Source organism: Microtus pennsylvanicus, chromosome 2, assembly GCF_037038515.1.
Source record: "Microtus pennsylvanicus isolate mMicPen1 chromosome 2, mMicPen1.hap1, whole genome shotgun sequence".
Lineage (NCBI taxonomy): Eukaryota > Metazoa > Chordata > Mammalia > Rodentia > Cricetidae > Microtus > Microtus pennsylvanicus.
The window spans coordinates 143,413,418-143,439,549 of record NC_134580.1 but is presented as its reverse complement, the minus strand read 5'-3'; the positions used below and the strand labels follow the sequence as shown (position 1 = coordinate 143,439,549).

At 52.2% G+C, this 26,132-nt stretch overlaps 1 protein-coding gene across 4 annotated transcripts in view; it reads left to right on the top strand.

The window, feature by feature from the left end:
• The first annotated feature begins 4,207 nt into the window (after positions 1–4,207).
• Positions 4,208–26,132, top strand: part of Nfatc2 (nuclear factor of activated T cells 2) — a 111,126-nt gene continuing 89,201 nt past the window's right edge. For 3 of the 4 annotated variants that reach the window (XR_012909740.1, XM_075963159.1, XM_075963161.1), the window contains exons 1-2: positions 4,208–4,500; positions 24,469–25,516. Coding sequence is in view for 3 of the 4 variants with exons in the window: in XM_075963159.1 (XP_075819274.1) it covers positions 4,371–4,500; positions 24,469–25,516 (1,178 nt within the window). In the remaining variant the exon portion in view is untranslated. The remainder of the gene's footprint in view (positions 4,501–24,468; positions 25,517–26,132) is intronic. The other variant, XM_075963160.1, reaches the window with a different exon arrangement.

The following is a 26,132-nucleotide window of genomic DNA, read 5'->3' as shown; positions in this document are numbered from 1 at the left end:
GTGCATTGGGATTTTGCCTGCATGTATGTCTGTGAAGGTGTCAGGCCCCTGGAACTGGAGATATGGACAGTTGTGAGCTGCCCAGTGGGTGCTGGGAATTGAACCCAGGTCCTCTGGCACAGCAGCCAGTGCTCTTAACTGCTGACTCATCGCTCCAGGCCCCCAGCTGTATATTTTTAATGAGCCCTTCTTGTAGCTCTGTGTTCAGGCACAAGTGGAAACAGCAGATCCAGAGAGGAAGCAGCTGTGGTCATGCGGGAGGGAGGTGGTGGGGCGTTGGATGGTGAGCACGGAGAGCAATGGTAGAGTTGGTGAGAGATGGTCAGGTGTGGGACGTGTTTGGAAAAGAGCTACCCTCAGATTCTGAGTCTGGATGTGGAACGAGAAGGAGGCAGAACTGCTCTGATTTTTGGTGGGCGAATGGGAGGACAACACATGGCCTGGGGATGAGGAAAAAACGGCAGAGCATCAAGGATTAGCTATGGATACATCATTCAGTTTGAGATCTCTGCAGACACCAGAGTGGGCTCTCTGAGCCTGCGTATCCCAGAGAGACCCAGAGGCAGAGCTGGGCATGGTAGCTTGTTCTGTGACTGTCACCTGACCCTGCAGTGTCCTCCAATGCTTCATATTCTGCCTCAGGGCTTTCATACATACTTCTGTTCAACCTAAAGGTCCCAGTTTTAGGGAGCTGGAGGCTTCCCTGCATTCCCTGTGGACACCAGAGTTCCCTAATGTGATCACGGCTTTACCTTCTTTCCTTCTGCAGCGTTATCCATGTTTGTAATCGGGCTCAGTAGTCACCGAATTGAGCTCAACCCCTGGCCGGTCAGCACCAATGTCCACTGCACATTTCAAACCCAGTCTTCCCCCTGGGCTTCTGTTGTGGAGGCTGGGGATGTGGAAAGACCTTTACAGGATTATCAGCAGCAGAGCAAGAGAAGGGCCATGGAGCCTTGTTCCTACTCCACCCGGGGCCTCCAGGGCAGAGAGGCCATGTTTGCTGCTCCCATCCATTTCTTCAGCCCAAGGCCCCAGCCTTCAAATTAGCCTTGAGAAAAGAAAACCCCCTTGCTCCACAGCTCCCACAAGAGCATCGCCTGGGTCAGGGCTTGGTCTGAGCCCTCCCTGAGTTCAGGTCTAGGATGGCCTGAGGAGATGCCTGCTTTTCTGAAGGACAACTAAGTCAGTGTTCTGGGCGGAAAGCGGGGAATGGCTCTTTCCAAGGCTGGCATGTGGGAAGTACTCCTTCAGTGGAGAAGCCATCTTCCCTTCCTTAGTGTAGCTTGCTCTTGGGGACAGCAAGACCAGATTGGAGGGAAGTAGGTTCTTGTCCTAGCAGTTGGGTGGCCAGGTTTAGCCTTAGAGAGGAGGATAGTTAGAGAAACTTATACATACAAAGAGAGTCATGCCCTCCTTCCCTCATTCCTTCCCTCCCTCCCACTTCCACCTGTCCACCCATTTACCTGCCCATATATTATTCCTCCCATCTATTTATCTAAATATATATCCTATCTATCTATCTATCTATCTATCTATCTATCTATCTATCTATCTATCTATCTATCTATCTATCTATCTATCTATCTATCTAGCCATCCATCCATCCATCCATCCATCCATCCATCCATCCACACATCTACCCACCTAAACCATCCATCTGTCCAAAACATCTCTTTATTCAATTATCCAACTATCCACCCAAACGCCATTCATGAATACATCACTGTACATAAAGCCGTGAATGAGGTGGCCATGGCCCCCACTTTAGTGGACCTCATAGGTCTTTGGAGATAAAATTCTCTGATTGGCCAGGTCTAGGTACTTCATTCTCTTTCTTATCAGGCACGATGGGACAACTGTGTTGATATTTCTACCAAGATTGTCTTAAGAGAGGCTTCCCAGGGGTTGGAGTATAGTTCAGTGGTGGAATAACGGCCTAATATTCGGTTCCCAACACTGGCGAGAAAGTAGCTTCCCAGATGAGCACCCCGGGGAGCTGTTACCAGAACAGAGGAAGGAGTCTTGGCTGGCACAGGCGATGAATGCCCACTGGATCAGAAACATTCAGTGATCATGGGTGGAGCAGACCAGTTCTCAACCGGTGGGTCGTGACCCCCTTTGCATACATCGACCCTTTCACAGGGGTTACCCTAAGACTATCAGAAAACACAGTTATTTATGATTCATAAGAGCAGCAAAATTACAGTTAGGAAGCAGCAACAAAAATAATTTTATGGGCCGGGCGATGGTGGCGCACGCCTTTAATCCCAGCACTTGGGAGGCAGAGGCAGGCGGATCTCTGTGAGTTCAAGACCAGCCTGGTCTACAAGAGCTAGTTCCAGGACAGGCTCCAAAGCCACAGAGAAACCCTGTCTTGAAAAACCAAAAAAAATAAAATAAAATAAAATTTTATGGTTGGGGGTCACCACAACAGGAGTATTAAAGGTACAAAGCCTTCAGAAGGTTGAGAACCCCTGGGGTAGAGGGATGGGAAAGAACGGGTGGGGTGGGTGGGAACTCAGGAGTTTTTCTTCATCTGTATGACAGTGTTTCTCTTGTTTCTCCTTGGCCGAATATCAGAGTGTGGCCTGGGCCCCTCGTTGTAAGGACCCATGAAGATCTATTTCCTTCTAGAGATGTGGATAGCAAGGTCTTGCCTGGAGTCTAAACCAGCTGCTGCCACCTCGGGCCTCTCATTTGGAAGTGTATGGAGAGCCGTTTTAAGAATGTGGATGCCAGGGGGCCCATGGGCGTCAACTATCCATGATGTGTGGACGAGTCCCGATCACCTCAATCACAGTTTGTGCACCGTGGCATATTCATGGATGGTGCTTGGTTGGGTAGGTGGATAGGATCCTGGCTAAATTGGTGCCCGGTGGGTCTCGGGGTGTCTAATGTTGTAACTGGTCTCTACAAGATTCCGGTGTGTGCCTGGGTGTTGGGGAAACCCTACCGAGAGTTGTCGAGGGCAGAGGAGTGACCTTGAGGATGCTCTGCCCAGCCGCCTCTCAGCATTTGCAGCAGGAACTCACCAAATATTTGTGAGGAGAGTGGTGAGAGCTGCTTGTTTGTTTTTGGTGGTGAGTTTCTCTCTCCATAGCCCAGGCAGGCTTCAAACTGGAAGCAATCCCACCACCTCTGCCTCTCGGGTCCATGCCTGACTACGCCCAGTTCAATGATGGGGAGGTTGAAAGCAGACCTCCATGGTGGAGAAGAGGCTCTCCCTGAAGAGTGCTTGTCCTCTGCTCCCTTCCTCAAGCCTGGGTTGTGACCAGGACCTTAGCGCCCTCCCCATCCCCCTGACTTCTCATCTTTTGATTTCCTGAAGCCTTAATCACCCCCTCACATGTGGCCCCATGTAAAGATTTTTATAAAGCTGTTCTGGTGGCTGTAACCAGCCAGGGGCACAGGGGATCACTGCCAGGGGCATGGGGACCACTGCCCGGCTCTGCTCTGCTACCTACTTTCTCAGTTTGAGAGATTATAAGCTGAGAGGCTCCCTGGAGGGTGGCCCTGGGTTCTGCTGTGTTCAGCAGCCTTCACATCTTCATCTTGGGGGCTTGATCCAATATTCCTGGGCTTGAACCCAGATTTATGGCACCAAAAGCCACGGGGAGGAGCCAGGTAATCTACAGTTTTCATCAGGCGGATGTATGAGTTACCTGTCAGCCCCACCTCCCACACACCAGACCACTTCCTGTTCTCACTGTCAGGACAGGGTCTCCAGATCATCATCAATCAAACTCTTCACGTGTCACTTCCCCTTGGTACTGAGTCCTCTCCCGGTGGTCAAAATGGGTCCTGATCTTTATCCCTTATCTGCCCCAATAGGGCTACAGTGGCTCTATACGCCAGGTGGCAGCGGGTAGATGGCCCAGGCCTGGTCAATTGAGGTTGGGGCTTGCAAATCAGAGACTTGGAACAGCACCACAGCTGTGGGCATGCCAGAGGAGACAGGGCGTTCCTCCCCCGCGAAGGAGAGGAACCAGGAAAGGCTCAGCGAGTGGTCCCAAAGGTAGAGCTCGCGAGCAGCAGCTTCTGGCGGGACCCTGGGTCAGACAGTGGCAGGTGAAGCAGAAGTTGCCTGGGCCTGTCGCTCAGGCCAGACCGGGCTGTGCCCCTCCCCGTCTGGGCGGCGCCCCGCCCGCCAGCCACCGCCGTCCCGCCCCCCGCCCCCTCCAGGCTGCAACAGGTGCCTTGAGCAGGAAGCTCGCGCCGTCACCCGCTCCCCGGACGCGTCCAGGACCCACTGCGCCGCGAGTCATCCCCGGCCCCGGCGTGCGCCCCAGACACGGTGACTCCGGTCCGCGCGAGCCTCCTCCCCTCACCGCGACCCTATCAGGCCCCGCAGCCCAGCTGCCCCAGCCATGGACGCCCCGGAGCCGCAGCCCGACCCCGACGGTGGGGACGGCCCAGGCCACGAGCCTGGGGGCAGTCCCCAGGACGAGCTGGACTTTTCCATCCTCTTCGATTATGACTATCTGAAACCCATCGAAGGTCGGTGGAGGCTCCCCCCGCCTGGCCCTCGAGCCCTGGCGGGGACTTGGGCCTGGGGACCCGGTGCAGGGCTTTCTTCAGGAGTTTGCAGCAGGGACTGCCCCTGACCCGGTGACAGGGAGGTTAGCCAGAGACAGTGGCTGCAACCACCCTGAGGGGGCGGTTTTCAGTTCCCACTGAGGGTCGCTGTTAGCATAACAAAGGATGGTCAGGTCTCCAGGACACCCCAGAGGTAATGGAAGTGCTGTCTTTGCCCTCTGAGAGTAGAGTTGGTGGAGGGGCGTGTGCCCAAGGATATCAGGGAGGCTGCTAGAGTCTGAAGATCTTACCCCTGAGGCTGTGAGACAGTGGCCCTGTGGCATCCTGGGAGCCGGTTGTTGGGGACTTTGTGTTGAAACTAAGGAAGAGGCTGTGTGTCTCATGCTAGAGGGTGGTTTGCCTTGGGTGTCAGGAGGCTGGCCCATTTCCTCTCTGAGTTTACAGTCACCGCAGGTGGACCCGCGCACTTATTAAGTGATCTTCCACCAGCTCCTCACCCATACTGTAGTGGATGGGGGGCACTAGGTGAGGAGGACACAGGTTGTTTTTGCCTAAGTTCAGCCCGCACCTTCACTTGGCCTCTGTTGCTGGGGGTTGGCCAAATGCCCCTGTCACTTGGGTGTTCAGCAACATTCTGTCAGAAGCAGGAGGAGGCTCTTCGCCCAGCCTCACGGTTTCTAGTTAGAAAGCTTGTCTGGGAGCAAACAAGAACCTAACCAGGTTTCCTGATTTTAGCAGCTCAGCCCATGCTTGTGGCAGGCCCAGGAGCAAGCCTGCTGGCAGCTTCCAGATGCCCCGATGGCTCCAGGCTTGCTGGCATCTGGTGCCTGGTGCGTAGGAAGGGCCGCGATGCTGGCTAGAAGATATTGAGAGTCGTTGTGGCATTAACCTTTCCCCCAGCAGGGTCCTCGCGGGCAACCTTTGGGAAGAGACCTGCTTGGTGACAGTTTTGTGTGTTTTGGCTACAGGTGCTAACTATAGTGGAAGAGGCAGTGTTGATGTTTTAGACGGCTTTCCACTGAAAAGACAATTAGGAATCTAAGCCATCCACACGTATCTGTGGTCTCTGTTCATTAAGATTAAAGTCACGTCTGGTGGGGAATTCACACACCTCTCTCAGGTTCACAGTTTCTCTCTCTCTCTCTCTCTCTCTCTCTCTCTCTCTCTCTCTCTCTCTGAGGTAAGGGTGGAGGGTGAGGATTTCCGGGGAAATAGTTTCCAAGCCAAATCTGGTGGGAGGTGCTTTTTATAGTTTTTCTTGGCAAGTAGGGCGCAGTGGCCAGCGGATGGGCAGCTTAATGACCATGGGAAAGCCTAGTAACGTGTGTTGTTGTTGTTTTAATAATAAACTTTATTTTGGGGGTTCCAGTTTCTCATTTATAGAAGTACTATGATAGTAACTCAGTAGCCCACTTCCCTCTTATTATGGGCCTGGGGCATTAACAGGGCATATGTACTTGTTACTGATGCTTGGTCATTAAGAAAAGTCTGTGCTTTTCCAGTGTGTGTGTGTGTGTGTGTGTAACAGCCTTGAAGTACTGTGTTAGAAATAGGTACTATAGATATGTTATATACAGCCTGTTTAATTTATGACTGCGGCAGGATATCATGTAACTTGGGCTGTCCTGGAACTAGACAGCTTCCTTGCCACAGCATCTTCCAGGATCACAGGCCGATGCCACCGTGTTTTAACTTGGGTTTTTTCTGATGTTTTTCTCATGGTTAGATCAGGCTAGAGGTGTTAGGGAGATCACGGGAGTGTGGGGCCATTCTCTTCTTATGTCAAGGGGACATACTATCAGCCTGATTCATTGCTGTTGACCTGACCTTCCCTGCAGGGGAAAGGCCTGTGAGCTTCTTCCTGGTGACCCCTTTCCAGATTGCGTTCATAGGAAAGTCACTAGGTGAGGCCCTTGCTCAGGTGCGGCGAGTGATGCTCTGGGAATCTGTTGGGAAGGTGAGGCCTCTGTGTGTGTGTGTGGGGGGGGCAAGCGTCACAGAAGGGACTGTAATGACAGCCGTGGGGTCACCTCTGGGGGTCTCCCCTTTCTGTTCCTTCATAGTGGGAGTCCCTGAGACCTAAGCTGACCTTCATCTTGATACTAGGCTCTGGTTCTAATGATATGCCTTGAGTCAGCTGGCCACGAGCCTGGTAAAATCCACAGGAGGAAAAGGGTCAACAACGAGATGGATGCTGATGAAAACAGGTGAAGGCACACAGGGAAGTTTTGGGAGGTCAGATCTTTGCCTTGGTCCATGGGATATACCTCTCACCCTAGCAGGCAGGCATGGTTTTTGACTCCCAGTTTACAGAGGAGAACTCGAAGGCCTAGAGAGGTGGAGTAAATTTCTGGAAAAAGCAGAGCCGGTCGATGGCAGAGCTGAAGTCTGAGCCTAGGTGCTGATTTACCGTTTGGGAGGCCTTTCTCTCCTCCCCTGCGTGGGAGGCACTTGGTCCACGGGCCACGGCAAGCAAGGGACTGAAGACAGGAGGAGTGGGCTAGGGCAAGCCATTTAACCTCTTTCTGGACCCTAGTTTGCTTGTTTGTAAGTGGCTAAAATAGTAGTTCTATTCCGCAGTGCACTTTGGGTGAACTAATCCACTGAAATTAACCACTGCGGGTTTTGTTTCTAGCATTTACTAAACTTTCCTTTCACGGTCAGCACGAGCCGTTCTTCTGTCACTCATCCAACTAATTTTCTAAGCGCTTACCATGTTCGATCTTGGGGCTACCCCAGGCGAGACCCAGTTCTGCCCATGCTAGGATCCCTAAACAGGCCCCTCTTATCGTCTTCTGAATGCATTGGCTGATACCTAAAATGAAAGATTGCATCAAAGTGGAGATTGTAGGTCTCTCTGTTTTCAAGACAAGGTTTCTCTATGTAGCTTTAGCTATGCTTGGCTGTCTTGGAACTCACTGTGTAGACCAGATTGGTCTTGAACTCACAGAGATCTGCCTCCTGTCTGCCTCCTCAGTGCTGGAATTAAAAGTGTGCACCACCACCACCCAATCATCTTTGTCTCTTTAAAAAACTTATTTTTAACTATGTGTGTGTGTATGTAACTAACTATGTGTGGGTGTGTGCACCATGTGCTTGCAGTTGTCTGTAGAGGCCAGAAGAGGGCGTTGGATCCTCTGGAGGTAGAGTTACAGTTGGTTGTGAGCCACCCAGTGTAGATGAGAACTGAACTCTAGTCCTCTGGAAGAACAGACGCTTTTAACCGATGAACCAGCTTCTCCAGTCCCCTTTGCCTTGCTTTTGACCATGGTAGGAGGACCTCAAATGCTCGTGTAGGCTTCAGATGTATGCGTTTATTATGCTCAGAAGGTATCCATCCCTGTTTCCCTGGGAGTTTTATTAGGAATGGGACTTGATTGGCATAAAAGGCATGTGAGTGTCTTTGAGAAAATATGAGCTTATTCTTAAACCTGCTGCATATTGGTTTATATAGTAAGAGGTCATCTAAGTGTAAGTATATAAGTGCATTCATCATTCCCAGTATTTCTTGTGGTGGCAATATCAGTTTGATTGCATATGAAGGTCTTTCCCAGCATATTCCAAGGTGATGCTTTCCCGTGATTCTCTTGCGTGTGCAGCTGGCCTTAGGTCTCTCTCCTTCCTATGCTGAGGAACCGGTGGGAGTCAGTTCTCTCCCTCCATCACACGGGTTTCAGGGACTGAATTCAGTGGCTGGGTTTGGTGGCAGGCCCTTTACCTGCAGAGGCATCTCACCAGCCCTATTTATGTTCGCTGTTTCTACGGGAGTCAGTTTTGGTAAACCGTATCCAAGAAACTATGCACTTTGTCCAGCTGCGTTTCCAAATTTATTTGCCCGGAGATGTGTCAAGAGCGCTCTCATTTCTCTTCTAGTGGATGAGCTGTCCAAGTTTATCCCATGTAGAGAATAGGATTAAGGGTTCTAGGATCCTGGCTGCTGCCGATCACACCCTGTTGGTGGCCCCTTCCGTGAGAGTGCCCTGGGCATTCTTGAGGTTCAGTGGGTTCTTCCCCCTTCTAACCTGGAATTCCCCAGGAGTCCATGGTCATCTCCAGAAGTATCAGATCCCCTGGGTGTTGGGTTGGGGACAGAAATGCTGGTGGCGCTCACTATTAGTTTGCCTCAGTGGGTCTGATGCATTTCCTCTTCTGACTCTCTTTTGGCTCAAGTGTACGGAACCAGCCTTGGCTTTCCTGAGGTCAAGCAGAGAGGCCCCTTACTATTGCTTGCTGCTTTTCAGTCTGTTTCCACCCTTCTTACACTGCTGGGTCCACACTCTCTGAAAACCACAGACACCACACAGTCACACACACGTACGCATGAAGTGGCTCTGTGAACACAAATATGTCCTGGGCACAGAGTATACACACACACACACACACACCATCCACAGGTGTGCCCCAGGGCACTGCCTCCCCCAACTCCCACTGCCATGAGCTTTTTACACCATTTCTCGAGGGAGTCATGGACCGGTCCCTGACGTCACCTACGCTTCAGCTTGAGAACACCTGCTCTCAGCAGCCCATTTGCAGGGGACAATGAAAAACCTCATCCTTCCAGCAAACACATGGCATGCTGGTTCTGTGCCAGGCCCGGTGTGGTCTGGAGATGAAAGAGACCTGGTCCCTGCTTTTGTCTGGCTACTCCGGAGCCAGCATGGGACACAGCCCCGTAAACAAATGGGGACAAATGAGGTGCTGTGATATAGTAACAGGCTTTTTTGGGTGCTACTAAAAATAGGCCTGTATACTAAGTAAGCTGGCTTGCTGGACACACATGACATTCAGAGATGTTGCTCTTTGTGTTACGTTAAGGACAAGCCTTAACGAGCCTACTTTAGACAAATAAGGTCTCCAGGTGCCCCAGGAAAAGTGATCAGAGAGGCCTGATCAGAAAGGAAGCGGGGCTGGAGTGGACCCCGTCATCCTAGCTTGCAAAGCTCACAGTCGCTGTCATTAATGCTGATCTGGAGCAGAGGCACCATACAGCCTGCCATCAGCTGCTCTCATTTGTCCCCAGGGCTCGCCAGCCCCAGAAGCGGTGAGCCAAGTGCAAGAAATGTAGCTCACATGCTGGCAGTGCCAGGCCTCTCTGGAGTCGGGGCACCTGGGGTCCCCGAGTCTTTGTTTAGCTTTACAGCACCCAGCCAGAGTGTCTCCAGACACCCCAGAGCCGCAACCTCCAACTGTGTCCTAGAGGCCCCACACGTGGCAGCTCCTAAATGTGATGACCTGTAGGAGTGGGACGGTCAGTGCTCCTCTCTCGGGCCTATACATCAGCAAAATAGAACTGGACAAAGTACAGGACATAAGGGGCGTTTGCTCCCCTGCCACACATCATCTCTTTTCTCTCTTCTCTCCTTCCTTTCTTCCTTTCTCGTCTCATTCAGCCCAGCTTGGCCTCACACTCTCTCTGTAGCCAAGGATGACCTTGAACTCCCCATGCTTCTGTTCCCACTTCCCAAGTTCTGGGATTTTAGGCATGTACCATGACACCCAGATTACGAGGTGCTAAGGTCGGAACCCTGAGATTTGTGCAAGCTAGGCCAGTGCTCTACAGATTCGAGCCACATCCCCCAGTCTCTGTTTTTGCTTCTTTCTCCGTCATGCATGCTTCCTGGAGGCACCTGAGTCGTCCTTCCCGCTGACTGTGCAAGTCAGAGCATCATGTGTAAAACTCGAAAGCCTTGGTTTGACTTGTGGGCTATCTGGAGACTGGGCTGAGCGGAACTGCAGGCCTGCGGCAAGCAGATCAGGGCTCATGGATCAGATCGATGCAAAGTTGCTAAGGTTCCTTCGAGGGCTGCTGGAGGTCACATGACTTTGGTTCCTGGCTCATGTTTCTTATCTGTGCTGTGGGCTGATGAGGACAAAGGGCCCCACTGGGGCAGAAGTGAAGGTTCAGAGAGGTCCAGTGGCCCAGGCTTTGTGACTGTGGATGGTCCCTGACAAATCGGGGTGCCCTAAGTGTGTTGGCTCCTGGGGGAAAGAGCCTTTTCCTTGGGCCTTGATGTGTCCTGAATCAGAAGAACAGATGGGCCATGAGGGGTGTGGTGTCTGTTGGCTGCTGGGCTCCACCCAGTGCCTGGTGCCTGAGCAAGTCAGCTAAGCCAGAGGTCTGTTTGGTTCTGACTCTAAGTCCCCTGTCCACTCCACTCAGTCCTGGAACCCTGCTGGCTGCAAACACTTCCTTAGTTGTTCACGTTCTGTGGCTGGAAAGTTTTGGAGGCCTCGTTCTGGGTGATGCAGGCTGCTCCCAGGTGTTGTCTGCTGAGCCAGGCCCGGAATGGAACAGCCCTGAAAACGCAGCTCCATGATAGGTACCCTGTGGCTTTCCCCTAGAGAGGACTTCCTCCCTCCCCCAGCACAGGAAATAGCCTCAGGCTCCCAGAGCGCTGTGGCCAGCTCACTTCCCTGGCTGCTGCACCCTACAGCTAGGGTTTTGCTGACGGCTTCCAGACTGAGTCAGAGCATCAGGAAGGCCTGGAACCTGGGCTGTTCTGGGATGGATAAGGCTGCCTGCTCCTTCACCTGGAGCTGAGGGAAACTCTTTCACTTGCCCTCTGACCTTTTGGCACTAAGCTTTCTCCCAAATATGCAAAAGTAGGGGCGATGGTGCAATGGGCTGGCATGTTGCTAATGCAAAGCCGCTTCATCTGCTGCACCTCCATCCCGGGCATCTCCCCGCAGTGGCTTTAAGTATAATTAATTCATCTAGTATTTTATAGATCAGGTGTCAGAGACGTGGACCCCGAGAAAAGTCAGATGACTGCTCTTGGGGACCTCAGGGCACTGGACTCCGGGCCCTCCCCCCAATATTAAAACCCTTGTGTAGAGTGCATAATGCTCACACCCCTGACTTCAGTAATGATTAAAAAATAATGTCTGCAGGGCCAGCGAGATGGTGCGGGTGGAGAAAGGTGGCCCCTTGCTGGCAACATGAGCTCCATCCCCAGGACTCACGTGCTAAATGACTCCCCTCAGTTGTCCTTTGACCTCCACGTGCATATCAGAGCACACATGCTAATAATAAATTAAGAATGGTACCCGTAGGATGACTCAGTGGATAAGGTGCTTGCTACCAAGCCGGCCACCCTGAATCAATCCCAGGAAACACATGGGAGAAAGAGAAAACTGACTCCTGCAGGCTGTCCTCTCACCTCCGCGTGTGTGCTCTGGCACACGTGTGTATGTGTGTGTCATGTACACACATGTGTGGACATAAATGCACAATTCTAAAATAATACAAAATTGTTTTAAAGGAAATTCTTTTTAAAAAGTAAAGTGATGTTTCCCAGGTTCAGTACAGTTTTTTGTTTTGTTTTGTTTTGTTTGTTTTTGAAACAGGGCCTTATGTAGCCCAGACTCGCCTCGAAGTATTTGAGGATGGCTTTGAACCTAGGGTTCTCTTGCCACTGTCTCCCAAGTCCTGGCATACGGGGATGTACTTCACAACCAGTGTTCTAGTTTGCTTTTGTTGTTGTGATAAAATGCTGACCAGAAGCAATTCGGGGAGGAAGGGATTGTTTGACTTGCAAGTCCCAGTCCCTGTCTATCACTGAGGGAAGTCAGGAGGCTGGGCCAGAAGCCTGGGAGCAATGAGGGCTCCCTTCCTCGGTCCTGCTTGGCTGCTCTTCTTGTACAGCCCAGGCCCACCCATCTAGAGGTGGCCCCTCCCACCGTGGACCAGGCCTCCCACATCAATTAGCAATCAAGAAAATGCCCCAAAGGCCTGCCCGCAGACCAATCTGATGGAGGCAGAATTTCAATAGAAGGCCCTCTTCCCAGGTGTGTCAAATTTAGAGCCAAGCTTATCCCACACATGGTTTATGAAAAATTGCTGATGAAACCCAGGGCCTCTGCATGCTAGGGCCACACTGTAGCTGAGTCACATCCCCAGGCCCCAGGTGTTGTAGCCCCAACATTTCTGATGCACAGCTGTTGGATCTACAGACAGAGAAGGCAAGAGCGCAGACAGTCAACGCACAGGCCTGGTGCTAACCTAAAATAGTTAACATCAGCTACCCACCATTCAGGCCTCACTGTTTGTTTCCCAGGCTTTTGCTGTTAACTTGTTTGTATCCATTCCTGAAGGCCCTTGTATTGGGAGTGGTTGACTTGACCATTGCTCCCTTCGCCCTTTGAAAATTCCTACCAATTTCCTTTTTTTTTAAATAAATTTATTTATTTATTTATTTTTATCTTACTGGCATTGGTCTTTTGCCATGGGTGTCAGCTCCTCTGGAACTGGCGGTACAGACAGGTGTGAACTGCTATGTGGGTGCCGGGAATTGAACCTGGGTCCTCTGGAAGAGCAGCCAGTGCTCTTAAGTACTGAGCCATTTTTCCAGCCCCAGCCTATTTTCTTCATGTTTATCTATTAAAGAAATAAAGGAAATAAGGTCCCCCCCCACCCTTCTATGCACTGGATATTGCTAGATGTCTCACCCCTGTGATTTTTTTGGGGAGGGGAACATGTTTCTCTGTTTCTTATAGATCGGCGTGTAGTTTGTGTGTATATGCGTGCCTTTGCATGTGTGTGTTTGCTTGTGTGTACACGTATGTGTGAGCCCACACATGAAGGTCAGAGGCTAACTTTCCTGAGCTGCTGACTGTTTAATTTAATTTAATTTATTTATTTTTGAGGCAGGGTCTCTCACTGACCTGAGACACACCAGTTTAGCTGGTCTGGCTGCTCAGCAAACCCCAGGTTCTGCCTGGTTTCTCTTCCCCAGAGCTGGGATTATGAGAATGCACTTCTACCATGCCTGGCTTTTTTTTTTTTTTTTTTTTTTTTTTTTTAATGCAGATGCTGGGCTCAGCCCTGCAAGCACTTTACCAACTGAGCCGGCTCCATATCCCTTGGCATTTACTTCCAAAGCCCTGTGCCCTGGACTTTTAATGTGTTTTCTCGCTGCCTTTTAGCAGGCTGAGCTGGAGGCAGAGCGGGAAGAGTTCCTTTTCCTGAGCGGGTACTGGGGCCCAGCCTGCCTTCTAATCTAAGGATTTGGAAGAGGGCCTGTTTCGGTTAATAAAGTACATTTCTCCCAGCCAGCCCTTCCCTGTGAATTTTAATTGAGCTCTGCCTGAGCAAAGGCAGGAAAGCGGCCTGCAAAGCACGGGATTTGCCAGGGCCTTATCAAAACAGAGCTGCTGGGGGATGCCTGCAAAGGGGGCCGCTCCCTGAGAGGGGAGCCCCTTAACTGAAATGCTTGAGCAGTCAAGCTAAAGGCCTAGGGAAAGGGGTGTTTGCCTGCCTAATCCTCAGCCAGTGGGCTGCAGGTCTGAAATCCACAGGGGTGATGTCACCTCTGCTGGGTGGATTGGGAGGAATGTCTTAATGACCAGGTGTGTGGGTGTGTGGCAGCAGGGCAGGGGGGCTGATTAGGCATGCCCACCTCTGGAAACATGGAACCCATATTGTATGGGGGGGGGCATAAATAAGACACATCCTGTCAGTAAGGTATTGGTGCTTGAGTCTCTGGTTGAGTTCCATGGTTTCATGGTCACCTAGCAGAAGCTTTACTTGCAGGAGTCAGGCTTTTGAGGGACGGGAATGAGTGAGGGGGCTCAGCTCCTGGAGGGGAAGCTAGGGTGGGCAGAGGCTGCAGGGAAGCCTATGGCTGTCTAACCTCAGCCCTTCCTGCCTGGCTGCCACGGAGTGGGTGGGCCGTGTCATGGCGAGTCCCGTTTCTGGGGGAGGATTATCTAAAGGCTATTTTTGGTGAATTCTTCTGACCAGATCTTCCCTTCTCCTTTTGCTGAGGAAGCTCTTTCACCAGCTCTCCAGATCACAGGCTTGCTCTCCAGGACCCGTGGAAGGAGGGTGGCTGGTCAGGAAATGGAGGGGTATTGATATGAAGCAGTACCCCTGCCCCCCCACTTCTGAGAAAGAAACCTACTGAGCCATACAGGAGAACCCTAGTCTTGACACTGAGCAACAGAAGTGAGGCAGTGCGTGTGTGTGCGTGTGTGCACGCGTGTGTATGGGTGTGCGCGCGCGTGTGTGTGAATGCGTGTGTATGGGTATGTGTGCGTGTGTATGGGTGTGTGTGCGTGTGTGTGTGTGTGTGTGTGTGTGGTAGCTTCAGTATTACTGAGTGATGCGGCATCAGCAATGTCTATTTTTTGCGTGTGTGACCTTGGGGGATTCCCTGCACCTGAACCTCAAGTTTCCCCGTCCCTTGCAGTAAGGTGTTGGTAATAGCAGCCTCCTCGCTTGTTATAAGTGCCTGAAAGGGAAGACATGCAGGCTGATGACGTGGTGGATGCCAGCTATCAGAAAGACGGCAAGCGGGAAGGTGACTAGGATTCCTGAAGACAGGAGGACCCCCAAATACCTCAACTGCCAAATGGCCCCTGGCCCTCTGCTTGAGGGAGGCCTTGAGTCGTACAGGGCACACATGCCAGCCATCTTCCAAAGCAGCCCAGGACACCATGTTTTTGCAAGCATCCTGCCAGCTGCTGCTTTGCTAGCCTCCTTGCTCTGGGACCATCCTCTCCTGTGTCAGCGTCGTTGTTGGCGCCTGGCTTGGTGGCAGACTGCCGGAGGCACTACCGAAGCTGCCTCTGTCTGTCTGGTGAAGGCAGACAGCTGTCTTCTCTGGGACAAGGTCAGAGAAGATGAGAGGGTGCCAGGAAGCCTGTGCCAGCACCTCCATGCTGGCGAGACAAGAGGGTAAACGTCCCCTCGCCTTCTCTGGTGTTCTTGGACCCACTGATCTGGGTGGAATTTCTCAACTTTCAGGGCCCGTCTGTGTGTGTCACCTCTGAATAAAGGGCGTGACAACCTGGATCCTCTCCTTTACACACATGACTCATTTTTGGGGAATCCTGTCACCACTGCCCTCTGTGTGTGGAGAGGGAGGGGGCCCGAGACTTGGGGACGCGGGGGAAGTTGAGAGTCCCCTTCATTACTTAAAGACCATTGGTGACTCTTGCAAATGCTTCTCCCTGTAGACTGTGAAGGCAGCCAGATGGGAAATCCGCTGCCTTCCTGCCCTGCTGTGGGGCTCCTGCAGCCGCATGTGCAGGAGTTTAGGGGAGCCACAGGCCTCTGTTCCCTCTCCTTGCTGCCAGTCTGTGCTGCCTGGCTGTGGTATCTGGGCACTACCATGCGACAGGCTGTGATGCCGCAGAGCTAGACCTCAGTTGTGAGCTCATGAAGGGGTGGGTTGGAGTAGTCTGGGCAGGGACCCCCAGATCTGCAGCCCATCCTGCTGTGGGCTATGTCCCCTCCCCCCAGGCACTTCCTATAGGCTCCCTAGTGAGGTTTCTATTTTTGTCATTTCTATTTCACTTCCTAAAAGCCTGCCTGGACTTTTTAGACACTTCAAAGATTGTTTTCACGGCGTTCTTTCCTCCCCCTCCCTCTCTCTGTCTCTGTGTGTGTTGTATGGGGGATGTGTGTTGTATGCGTGGTGTGTGGTATGTGTATGGGTATGTATGTGTGTGTGGTGTCTGTGTGGGAGTGTCTGTGTGTGCGTGTATCTGTGTGTGCGTATGTGTCTGTGTGAGATGTGAGTGTGGTATATGTGTGTATGAAGTATGTGTGAGGTGGATATCTGTATGGTGTGTGTGGTGTATATGGAATGTGTGTGGTGTGTGTGTCTGTGTGTGGTGTGTGTGTCTGTGTGTGGTGTGTGTCTGTGTGTGTGTCTGTGCTGTGTGTGTGTATGGTGTATCTGTGTGTGTGTGCCTGTGTGTGGTATGTGTGGTGTGTCTGTGTATATGTGTGCATGTGTGTATTGTGTGTCAGTATGTTTCTGTATGAGATGTATGTGTATGTGTGTGGTATATGTTGTATGTGTGGTGTGTGTGTGGTCTGTATGGAGTGTATGGGGTGTGTATCTTTAGTGTGTGTCTGTGTGGGTGTGTATGTTTGTGTGTTGTATGTGTGTGTGTGTGATGTATGTATGATTTTATTTTGGGGCAGGGTCACAGGTTGACCTGGAGTTCAATATGTAACCCAATGTCTTAAACTCTGAGAAACCCTCCTGCCTCAGAGTCTCGAATTCTGAGACTATAGTGTACCCTGGTTTCCTTTTTTTCCCCAAAGGTTTCTCTTTGGACAGCAACCTGGCAGTGAGTGGCATCCTGGCCTTGACCATGGGTCCATTCTTGAATGAGCAGCTGGCAGGAAACGAAAGGGGAGTGGCTGCTGGAGACCACTGAGTGGCTACAGTGTGGTTTTAACTCTCTCTTGGGGCAGACAGAAGGACTGAGAACATTCTAGAAGAAAAGAGTTGGGATCTTAGGTTGTTAGGCCAACAGTGGCCCTCAGCAGGTTCTGTCCTGGGGCCCCTCACTTCTCTGTGTCGTAGTTAAGATGTCACTATTCCAGAAATAGTCTCTTTCACGAGAAGTGGTGCTCAGCAGTGGTTGTGGGGGTGGGTGAAGGGCCAGGTTACCTCAGACTGTCTTGGCTCTGCAGCTTAAAAGCGGTGTGACTTTGGGCCGATTACTCACCCTCTCTGAACCTCATTTTCCCCATTTGTAAAATGGGGAAAGCTGTATTACCTGTTTCCTAGTGTTCTTGTGAGAAACCCCCACTGATCTATGCTGGTTGTGTGTGGTGGTCTTTGATAGAGAGCAAATGGCACAGGTGTGTTGACTCTTAACACTTCTGTTATGACAAGGAGCTTACTGAGTCACTGAGACTTTGGCAAGGTCAGTGGCTGCACTCCCAGGCAGCTGGGGGATGGGGTGAGGGGCACCAGTCCCTGGAGGGAGAGTGCTGGAGGCTTTCTCTAGCTGTTTCACACACTTCCAGAGGTCAGTGCTGTCTGGGAGGCCAAGAGAATTCTTGAAGTGCTGACCAGTCCGTTTTTGTTTTTATAAAATTCCTTCCTCTTTTACAAAATGCTTTTGAAGAGCTTGGGGCTAGCGTGAGTGACGCTGTCAATCGAATAGGGAAACCATAGCAGGGGAAGCCAGAGCTGCTGCCTACAATACTTCCCCAGTGTCTGTTGTACACATGCGTGGGGCTTTGTGTGGCGGAGAAGAGCTGCCCCGTGTGTTACCTGTGAGAACAGAGTGTACTCGGGTCTCATGTCAGGGGTGTGAGGCTGGGTCCTGGGTCCTTTGGACACCGTGTGACCCTCCAAAAACTAAGGGGTGCAGAATTCTCTGTGAGTAGCTGACCTGGCCCCTGGCAGTTTCCGGGGAAATTGGCAGAGGCTCCCCAAGTCCTCTCAGCGCCCAGGTGTTGAGTGAGCTCCAGGAACCTGGTGAGAGACAGCTTCAGGTGTCAGTAGACCAAATGGCCAGCAGAAGCTGTAAGGAGTCAGAGGGACCAGAATGAGCAAGGCATACCCCTCCCGGAGGTGGCTTCCTCAGGTCCCAGGGTGTGGCCTACAGGCCAGGCTTCAGGCAGACTCTGCCTCTGCTGAGTGCAGGAAGTGTGCGTCAGAGGTGCAAAGCCCAGAGCCCCCGGGCCTCAGCTTCAGTTGGCCTTGCAAGGCAAGGGGACAGTTGGGTGGCCAGCTATTGGGGTGGGTGGGGCAACTGCTCAGCTCCACACCAGCCCCTGCAACAGAGTATCCTTAGGTTGTAGTAGATCCAGAATCCCCAGCCCACGGTGGGTATGCTCCATCGGATCCCGCTAAGGACTCTGGGTAGGTGAAATCAGCTCTCTGTGCCCCATTTCCTCCTCTGTGGAAGGCGAGCAGCTGTCCAGGCCACTCGTGTAGATGTGAGGGTTAAATGCATGCCACGTGCTAGCTCCGGTGGTGGGCCCATTCCCAGTACTTTAGCTACCCCAGCCCTGCATTTTTTTTAGTAATAATAATAATAGACTTCAAAAAGCTCACCTTCTTGGAGTGGAGGGACAGTCTGTTAGTGGCTTTCTCCATAGGGCTCTTTAGGATTGAGCTTAGAAGCTATTGTAGTTCAGTCTGGCTAGTCAGGCACCTCTGTCTTGATAGACAGTGGCCCAGGAGAAGGGAGCTGGAGGCATGGAAGGGAATTTTGGACAAGGGTAACTTTGAGTGCGGTCTCTCTCTCTCTCTCTCTCTCTCTCTCTCTCTTTCTCTCTCTCCTCTTTCTCTCTCTCTCTCCCCCCCCCTCTCTCTATGTATATGTGTAGTCTCTGTATGTGTGTGTGTGTGTGTGTGTGTCTGTGTGTGTATATGTGTGTGGTCTCTCTGTGTGTGGTCTGTGTATGTCTGTCTGTGTCTGTGTGTGTGTGTGTGTTGGGGAAAGGACAAGATAGAAGACCCAGAGCAGTCATGGCTCCCGCCTTCCTCCTTCCTTTGAGGACTGACATAGGCCCAGGCATCTCTCATGGCAGGTGGCATAGAGGTAGCCCACCATGAGTGCATGGCACATAGAGAAAGCTGTGGCCTCTTTAAAAAAAAAATATTTGTTTTATGTTTTGTCTGTGCACTATGTTTGTGCCTGGTGCCCTCGGAGATCAGAAGAGAGTGCCAGATCCGCTGGAACTGGAGTTACAGATGGTTGTGTGTTGCCATGTGGGTGCTGGGAATGAAACCTGGGTCCTGTGGAAGAGCAGCCAGTGTTTCTGACCATGAGCCACCTCTGCAGCCCCACGCTGTCTCCCTCTAGATGCTGCTTTCTCTTTGAGCTGGGAGGAATGGCCTTTTAGTGGTGTGTTGCTAAGTCTTGAGAGCCTTTCTTACCCATAGGCTCCCCTTCTGATGCCTGCACCCCGTCACATGGGCACACTTTGCAGGGTCACAGAACACCACGCTGTCCTGATGGTGCTGGCAAAACAAGATGTTTAGCGTTTGACAGAACCCAGCCACCTCTGCCTGCCACACAAATTATACGTCAAGGAAAAAGCTCGTGGGAGGGTGGAGGCGAAATGCAGGCTCAGAGCCTTTGCCTAGGTGGCCTGCTTGAATATGGTCCCCTTTTGGGGGCCAGGTATGCAGTACTGCAGATTAAACAGCCTCACATATGGTGGGCAAGTGCTCCATCCCTGTGCCGGACCCGCCCCCCCCCCCAGTCCTCTTTACACTTTTAATTTTGACATAGGGTCTCATTAAATTGTCCATACCTGCCTTGAACTCATTCTGTAGTTCAGACAGGCCCTGAACTAGGCGATGCCCCTGCCTCAGCCTCCCAGAATGGTGCAAACATTCCTTTCAAAATAAAAGTTGTGACGTGGAGTTGGATAAATGGCTCAGTGGTTAAGAGCACATGCTGTTCTTTCAGAGGCTCAGAGCATTCATGTCAGCTAGCTCACAACCATTTCTAACTCCAGCTTCAGAGAGCTCTGATGCCCTCCTTCTGGCCTCTGTAAACACCTGCACGCACATTCACACACACACACACACACACACACACACACACACACTACGTGTTAAAAACAGAGTGGAGTTGAGCAAACATAGTAAGTACATAATACATATTGACAATGCCACCTACAGCCAAGATCATGCAAAGAAGTTTACGGAAACCCTCCTGAGAAAATTGGCAGCAAGGTGTGGTTCTGAGATACGCTGGCTTCCATCTGGGTGCTGGGCAGGAGAGAGCAGTGAGACCCAGCCAGGCACATGGGCTGTTTCCAAAGAGCCCAAGAGTGGGGATCCCAGCTACTCACAGAAAGATGTTAATGACTTGCCATTTGTGAGATTTGCTGTCAAATCCCAGAGAAGGCAAAGGCTATTCATTACCCTCACGCCCGCGCTTGCTGTTAAACATTTATAGACTTGGGGAGAGAAAAGAAGGGGGGTGGGAAGGAAATTGCCACCAGGATGGATTAAATCAGTGTAAACACTGCGATACTAGGCTCAGCGTAGCCAGTTGCTCCTCGGAGCTCCTGGGCAGTGTGTGTCTGTGTGCGCACATGCGTGTGTGCTTGTGTGTGTGTGTGTCTGTCTGCGTGTCTGCGTCTGTGTCTGTATCTGTATCTGTGTGTTTCTTAAGACAAGATCCTACTCTGTAGAGCAGGTTGTCTCTGGACTCACAGTATTTCTCCTGCCTCAGCCTTCGAGCGCTAGGATTATGGGCACTACCATACCCCATGATGTGTGTCTGGATTGTTCACAGTATCCTGAGCTGTGTTTTTGAGGCAGAGAATTCTAATATGACTGGGATCTCTGTGCAGGAGAGTTCCCGGTTTGGTCAGCTTGAAGGGAATGGGCTCATCAGAATATCGCCGAACATGGATTTGATGCCAATTGGCCCATAGGTTAGACATCTGTACTGTGTGCTGTCTGCCAGGAAGGGGTGTGTGCATGTGCACACGCAGTGCCAGTTCAGGTTCAGATGTACCTTCACCCTGACTGTGCATTGCATGAACTCCGGCCCTGCAGACCCAAGCTAGAGAAGCCGTGAGGGAGTCAGATGTGTTCTTCCCCCATTCTAAGCGAGGCCGCGGGGCCTGGAGTGGGTGGGGACTTTTCTCCTGCCACTAGCCAGTCAGTGGCAGAGCAGGGCTAGGTTCTGTTTCCCTCCGTGTCAGCAGAGTTTCACTGTCACGTGTTATGTTCCATGTCACCTCTACCCCTGCCACCTGCCCCACAGAAGCTAATTATGTTTGGGAAATTTAAGTTTGTTTTCTCCACATAATACACAAATCAAAAAGTTTCCTTTTTGCAGGGCTGGGGAGATGGCTCAGTAGGTAAGCGTGAGGACCCGAGTTCAGATCCCAGTACCCACATAAAAGAGTGGGGTATGGCTCCACGCTCCTGCAACCTCAGTGCTGCTTGGTAGAAATAGGAGTATCACTGGGGCTTGGTGGCCACCAGATGAGTTCAAAGTTCAGTGGGAGAACCTGTCTCAAAGGGAACAATGTGGAGGGTGACAGAGCAGGTCACCTGATGTCCTCCTCCGGCTTCTGCGTGTGCGTGCCCACCCGCCACAGATGTGCCCCTCCCCACCTTATGTTCACCTTGCTCTTTCTTTGATACTGAATCTCAGTGGTCACTGCTGTCTGGTGCAGGGGGACTTTTCCTGGTCACTGTTGGGATGAGCCAGAGCCTCCCCCAGCCCCAGAGCTGCAGACACTAACCTACCCCTTATCCCTCTCCCAGAAATAGGAGTGTCCGCATAGGATGCAGTTTTGAGAATGGTGTTAAGGACTCTGGGATGCATCTGGGATTTTGATGGATGTTACCTACTCAGTCACCCCTCCCTAGAGATGACATCATCTGCCTCGTGGGTTGGGCAGTGACATTTTGAAGGAGTGCCGTCAGTGTCCCAGGTGGCTTTTATGGGGATGCCTTCCTCTCTGCTGAGGGCCCATCTCGTCCCAGCTCCCATGAAGCAGAGGCTCGATGTACTTCATGGCATCTCTGATTAGGAGACCGGCTGATGCCACAGTTACTTCCCCAGAACTGGGAGACATATGGGTTTAGAGCGGGCACCCCTGGGAAGAGTGAGCTGTGGGAGAATAGGGACAGTGGCAGAGCCTGCAGGAATGGGTGGGTTTTAGTGCCGCAGAGATGGGTGAATGGAGCTGTTGAAGCAGAGGGAACAGAAAACTGCAAAGTCCTGAGGCCAGAAGGAAGCAGGTGGTCTCTTCCAAACCCTGCCTTGCCTGGAGCTCAAGAGAGGAGAGGTTAAGGGTGGACAGACCGACCCCAACCATGCTGGCCCAAGTCCTCATGTTATTAGTGGTGGACAGCCCTTTGGGAGCACTCACTTATCTGGAATGGGAGTACTCATCTGGAATGGGAGCACTCACCTGGAATGGCAGTACCATCTGGGCATTCTGAGGTCAGTTCAGCTAAGTTGGAATACACTCCCTCTGTTGTGGCCTAGAAAAGGTCCAGAAATGCCAAGAGTCACCAGGGCGGCTACCCTAGCTCCCCAGAGCAGGAGACCCCTGGCTTGTGGGACCCTGGGCATGATTCTTTTATGTATTCAGTCACTTCGCACGTGTGGAGGCCTGTAAGTGCCAGGCGCAGTGGTGGGTGCCAGGCAAACAATACTAACCCACAGTAAGATGTGGACCCGACCTCGGCAGAGCTTAGAGTCAAGAGAAGTACCAACTTCCATAAAGGGCCAGAGAGTAAATATTTTAAGATTTGTGGTTCATATAGACCCTGCCAAAACTCTCAGCTCTGCTGTTCCGGTGAAGAGGCAAGCCCTAGCTAGGCCCTATGCGAATAGACATGGTGGTTTTATCAGCAGACAAAATGTGGGCCCTTGGGGTGTGTTTTGCTTGGCCCTGGTTTAGCAGGACAGGCTCACTAAACACATATGTATCCGAAGCGATGGGAGCCAGCAGTGGGTGCGAAGGAGATGAGGCTGGAGACGATCTTTAGGAGGGCAGTCTGTGGAGGTGCCGGCAGAGCAGATACACAGAATAAGGGGAACATTCCTAGGAAGATCTTGAAGGGAGAGGAGACAGCTCTCTCAAGGACTCCGAGCGGCTAGTTCTGGAAAAGAGGTCAGTGGGGCCGGTGCTGAGCTGTTTGGGGGGCATTGGGCACAGGTGGAGTGATGAGACCAGCTGGTGGCAGGGACAGACTGGCCCATGATGACCTCAGGCCCTATCTAAAGGGCCAGAGGAAACACTGAAGGGCAGTTTCTAGAGTGGACATTGGACAGAGGGGACTTGGTGAGACTGAGGTAGAAGAGGGGGCTTGGCTCAAGATGGACGTGTGTTACCAGGAATACTGAGGCTGTGTGTTGGCAGGTCAGAGGTCAAGGTTTGTTGGTGGCTGAGTTAGAAGGCATGAGAGTGGAGGAGCCAAGGCTGCCCCCGTTACTGATGGAGAAGGGTGAGGCTTGGGGGAAGAGTCAGTGAGGGGCGGTGGGGACTGCCATCTCTTGGTGGCTCTGCAGAATTCCCTAGCAAGGAATGTAGGGGGTCAGGCTTGGACATCAAGGGACAGAGTGAGGTGACTGGGTAACGTGTTCTGCTGGAGTGACACTCTCATCAGTGGTGGGCCCTTGAGATGGGACAGAAAAACCCAAGATGGCTCCTGATGCTAAAGAGGTGTTTAGGTCGCTCTGTATTCCCTCCTATTAACAGTTTGGGGACCCTGTAGCTGTGATCCTGACTTTTAGGGTTCAAGGGGCTCCTCTGAAGGAATTGTGAGTCTGCAAATTCCATGTCTTTGGGGACTCTTGTCCCCTCCTGGGCCACATCTATAAAGGGATATGAAAGAGCAGGGAACCCTGGTTCGAAAAAGCCTCTCGCACTTGGGTGTGGACATCTCAGACATAGACTCCATGGACCCTAGAGGCCCTGTTGCCTTCTGCATCATACATGTCTTGCCGTATCATACATGTGACATGACGAGGTCATTGCAGCCCTGGTTCAGCTGTGGGTCTGTGCTGCTGTGAGCAATGGGAGATACTAAATTCACTTTAACAACGTTCACTGTGCCTGTGTGCAGAGACACATTCATGCAGGTGTGCACGGTGTACATGGGTGTGCCCGTACATATGTGTACATGCATATGGAGGCCAGATATTGATGTCTTCCTCAAATGGTCTCCTTATTTCTTATGACAGGGTCTCCCCCTGGAGTTTGTTGATTTGGCTGCACTACTGGGCCACTGAGCTCTGGGGATCCCCATGTCTGCCTCTCTAGTGCTGGGGTTACAGACGTGCACTGCCATGCTTGACTTTATGTAGGGTCTAGGGATCAAACTTGGGTTCTCATACTCTCATGGCTGGCAGTTTGCAAATGAACCAGCTCTCCAGCCCCTAAAATGCACTTCTGAGGGGTGATCTGAGGTCTGACCGTGGACGCTGGCTGCTAGGCCAGTTTGTTGTCCACACTCCAGCCAGCTACACAGTTGGTGTCATGGTGCCTGTCATTCTGGACTCTCCTGAGGGAATTTGGGACACACAGGCTTCATTTTACCTGTGGCAAGCTCAGGGTTTTCCATGGCGGGGTATTAAGACCAGCTAGTGACAGAAGACCATGCCCATCCGTGACTGTAACTCTGCACCCCAGTTCTACTTTAGAGGCTTAAAGACCCCCCTCCCCCCTTCTCTTTCCAGAAGAACAGAACGCACATAAGGCCATCAGCTCACCCTCTGGAATCGCATACCCGGATGATGTCCAGGACTATGGCCTCAAGCCAGTCAACCCCCTCGCCAGTTTCTCTGGCGAGCCCCCCAGCCGGTTTGGAGAGCCGGATAGGATAGGGTTCCAGAACTTTCTGAGTCCTGCCAAGCCAGCAGGGGCTTCGGGCCCGAGCCCTCGGATCGAGATCACTCCATCCCACGAACTGATGCAGGCAGGGGGGGCCCTCCGTGGGAGAGATGCCGGCTTGCCCCCCGAGCAGCCGGCCCTGGCCCTGGCCGGCATGGCTGCCAGCCCGAGGTTCACACTGCCAGTGCCCGGCTTTGAGGCCTACCGCGAGCCGCTTTGCTTGAGCCCCGCTAGCAGCGGCTCCTCTGCCAGCTTCATTTCTGACACCTTCTCCCCCTACACCTCGCCCTGCGTCTCGCCCAATAACGCCGGGACCGAGGAAGTGTGTCTCCAGTTTCAAAACATCCCTACTCATTATTCCCCCAGAACCTCTCCAATAATGTCACCTCGAACCAGCCACGCCGCCGAGGACAACTGCCTGGGCCGACACTCGCCCGTGCCCCGTCCGGCATCCCGCTCCTCCTCACCCGGTGCCAAGCGGAGGCATTCGTGCGCAGAGGCCTTGGTTGCCCCTCTGCCCACATCCTCACCCCAGCGCTCCCGGAGCCCCTCGCCACAGCCCTCGCCTCACGTGGCACCCCAGGACGACGGCATCTCCGCTGGGTCTGCTGGGTACCCTCCCACGGCTGGCTCTGGTGTTCTCATGGAAGCCCTCAACAGCCTGGCCACTGACTCGTCCTGCGGGATCCCCTCCAAGATATGGAAGACCAGTCCTGACCCGACTCCCGTGTCCACCGCCCCGTCCAAGGCGGGCCTGGCCCGTCACATCTACCCAGCTGTGGAGTTCCTGGGGCCATGTGAGCAGGAGGAAAGGAGGAATTCCGCTCCTGAGTCCATCCTGCTGGTACCACCCAGCTGGCCCAAGCAGCTGGTGCCAGCCATTCCCATCTGCAGGTGAGTGGGGCTTTGAGAACAGTGTGTGCCCAAGCGCCCTCTAATTGTTGGCTTTCTTGATATTTACATGGAATTTAGTCACACGGGTGTCATTTAAATCCTGGCTTAGACACTTGCTGGCTGTAAGTACCGAGAAGGACGTTAACTTCCCTAAGCTTCAGTTTGCCCATGGGTGTCTCTGCTACAGCAGGTGGTTGTGGGGTTTATTGTACTAAGTGCTTGATGGCTGTCCCCTAGGGCACATCATCTTCACTCGGTAAGTACTTATAAAGTCCCTACTATGTGCTGGATTCCCTCATAGAGCAGTGTGGACCCCAGTATGGAACACCCCTTCCTTATTCTTAGAGGAGCTATGTGTAAGGACATCTGTGCTGCCTTTGCATTTTTCTCAGAGACGAGGAGCCCCAAAGAACAATAAATCGCACAGGGCTCAATCCTCAAATAGCTTAAAAACCAGGCAGGCCAAAGCAATGAGTGTGGCTCACAGGGGCAGAGGCTTTGGGACGTGTGAGGACATGTGAGGACTGAATGTGTGTCCTGGCTCTGCCACCCATTGCCTCTGTGTGTGTGTGTGTGTGTGTGAGCGAGCGTGAGCGTTGTGCTACCGTCTGCTGTG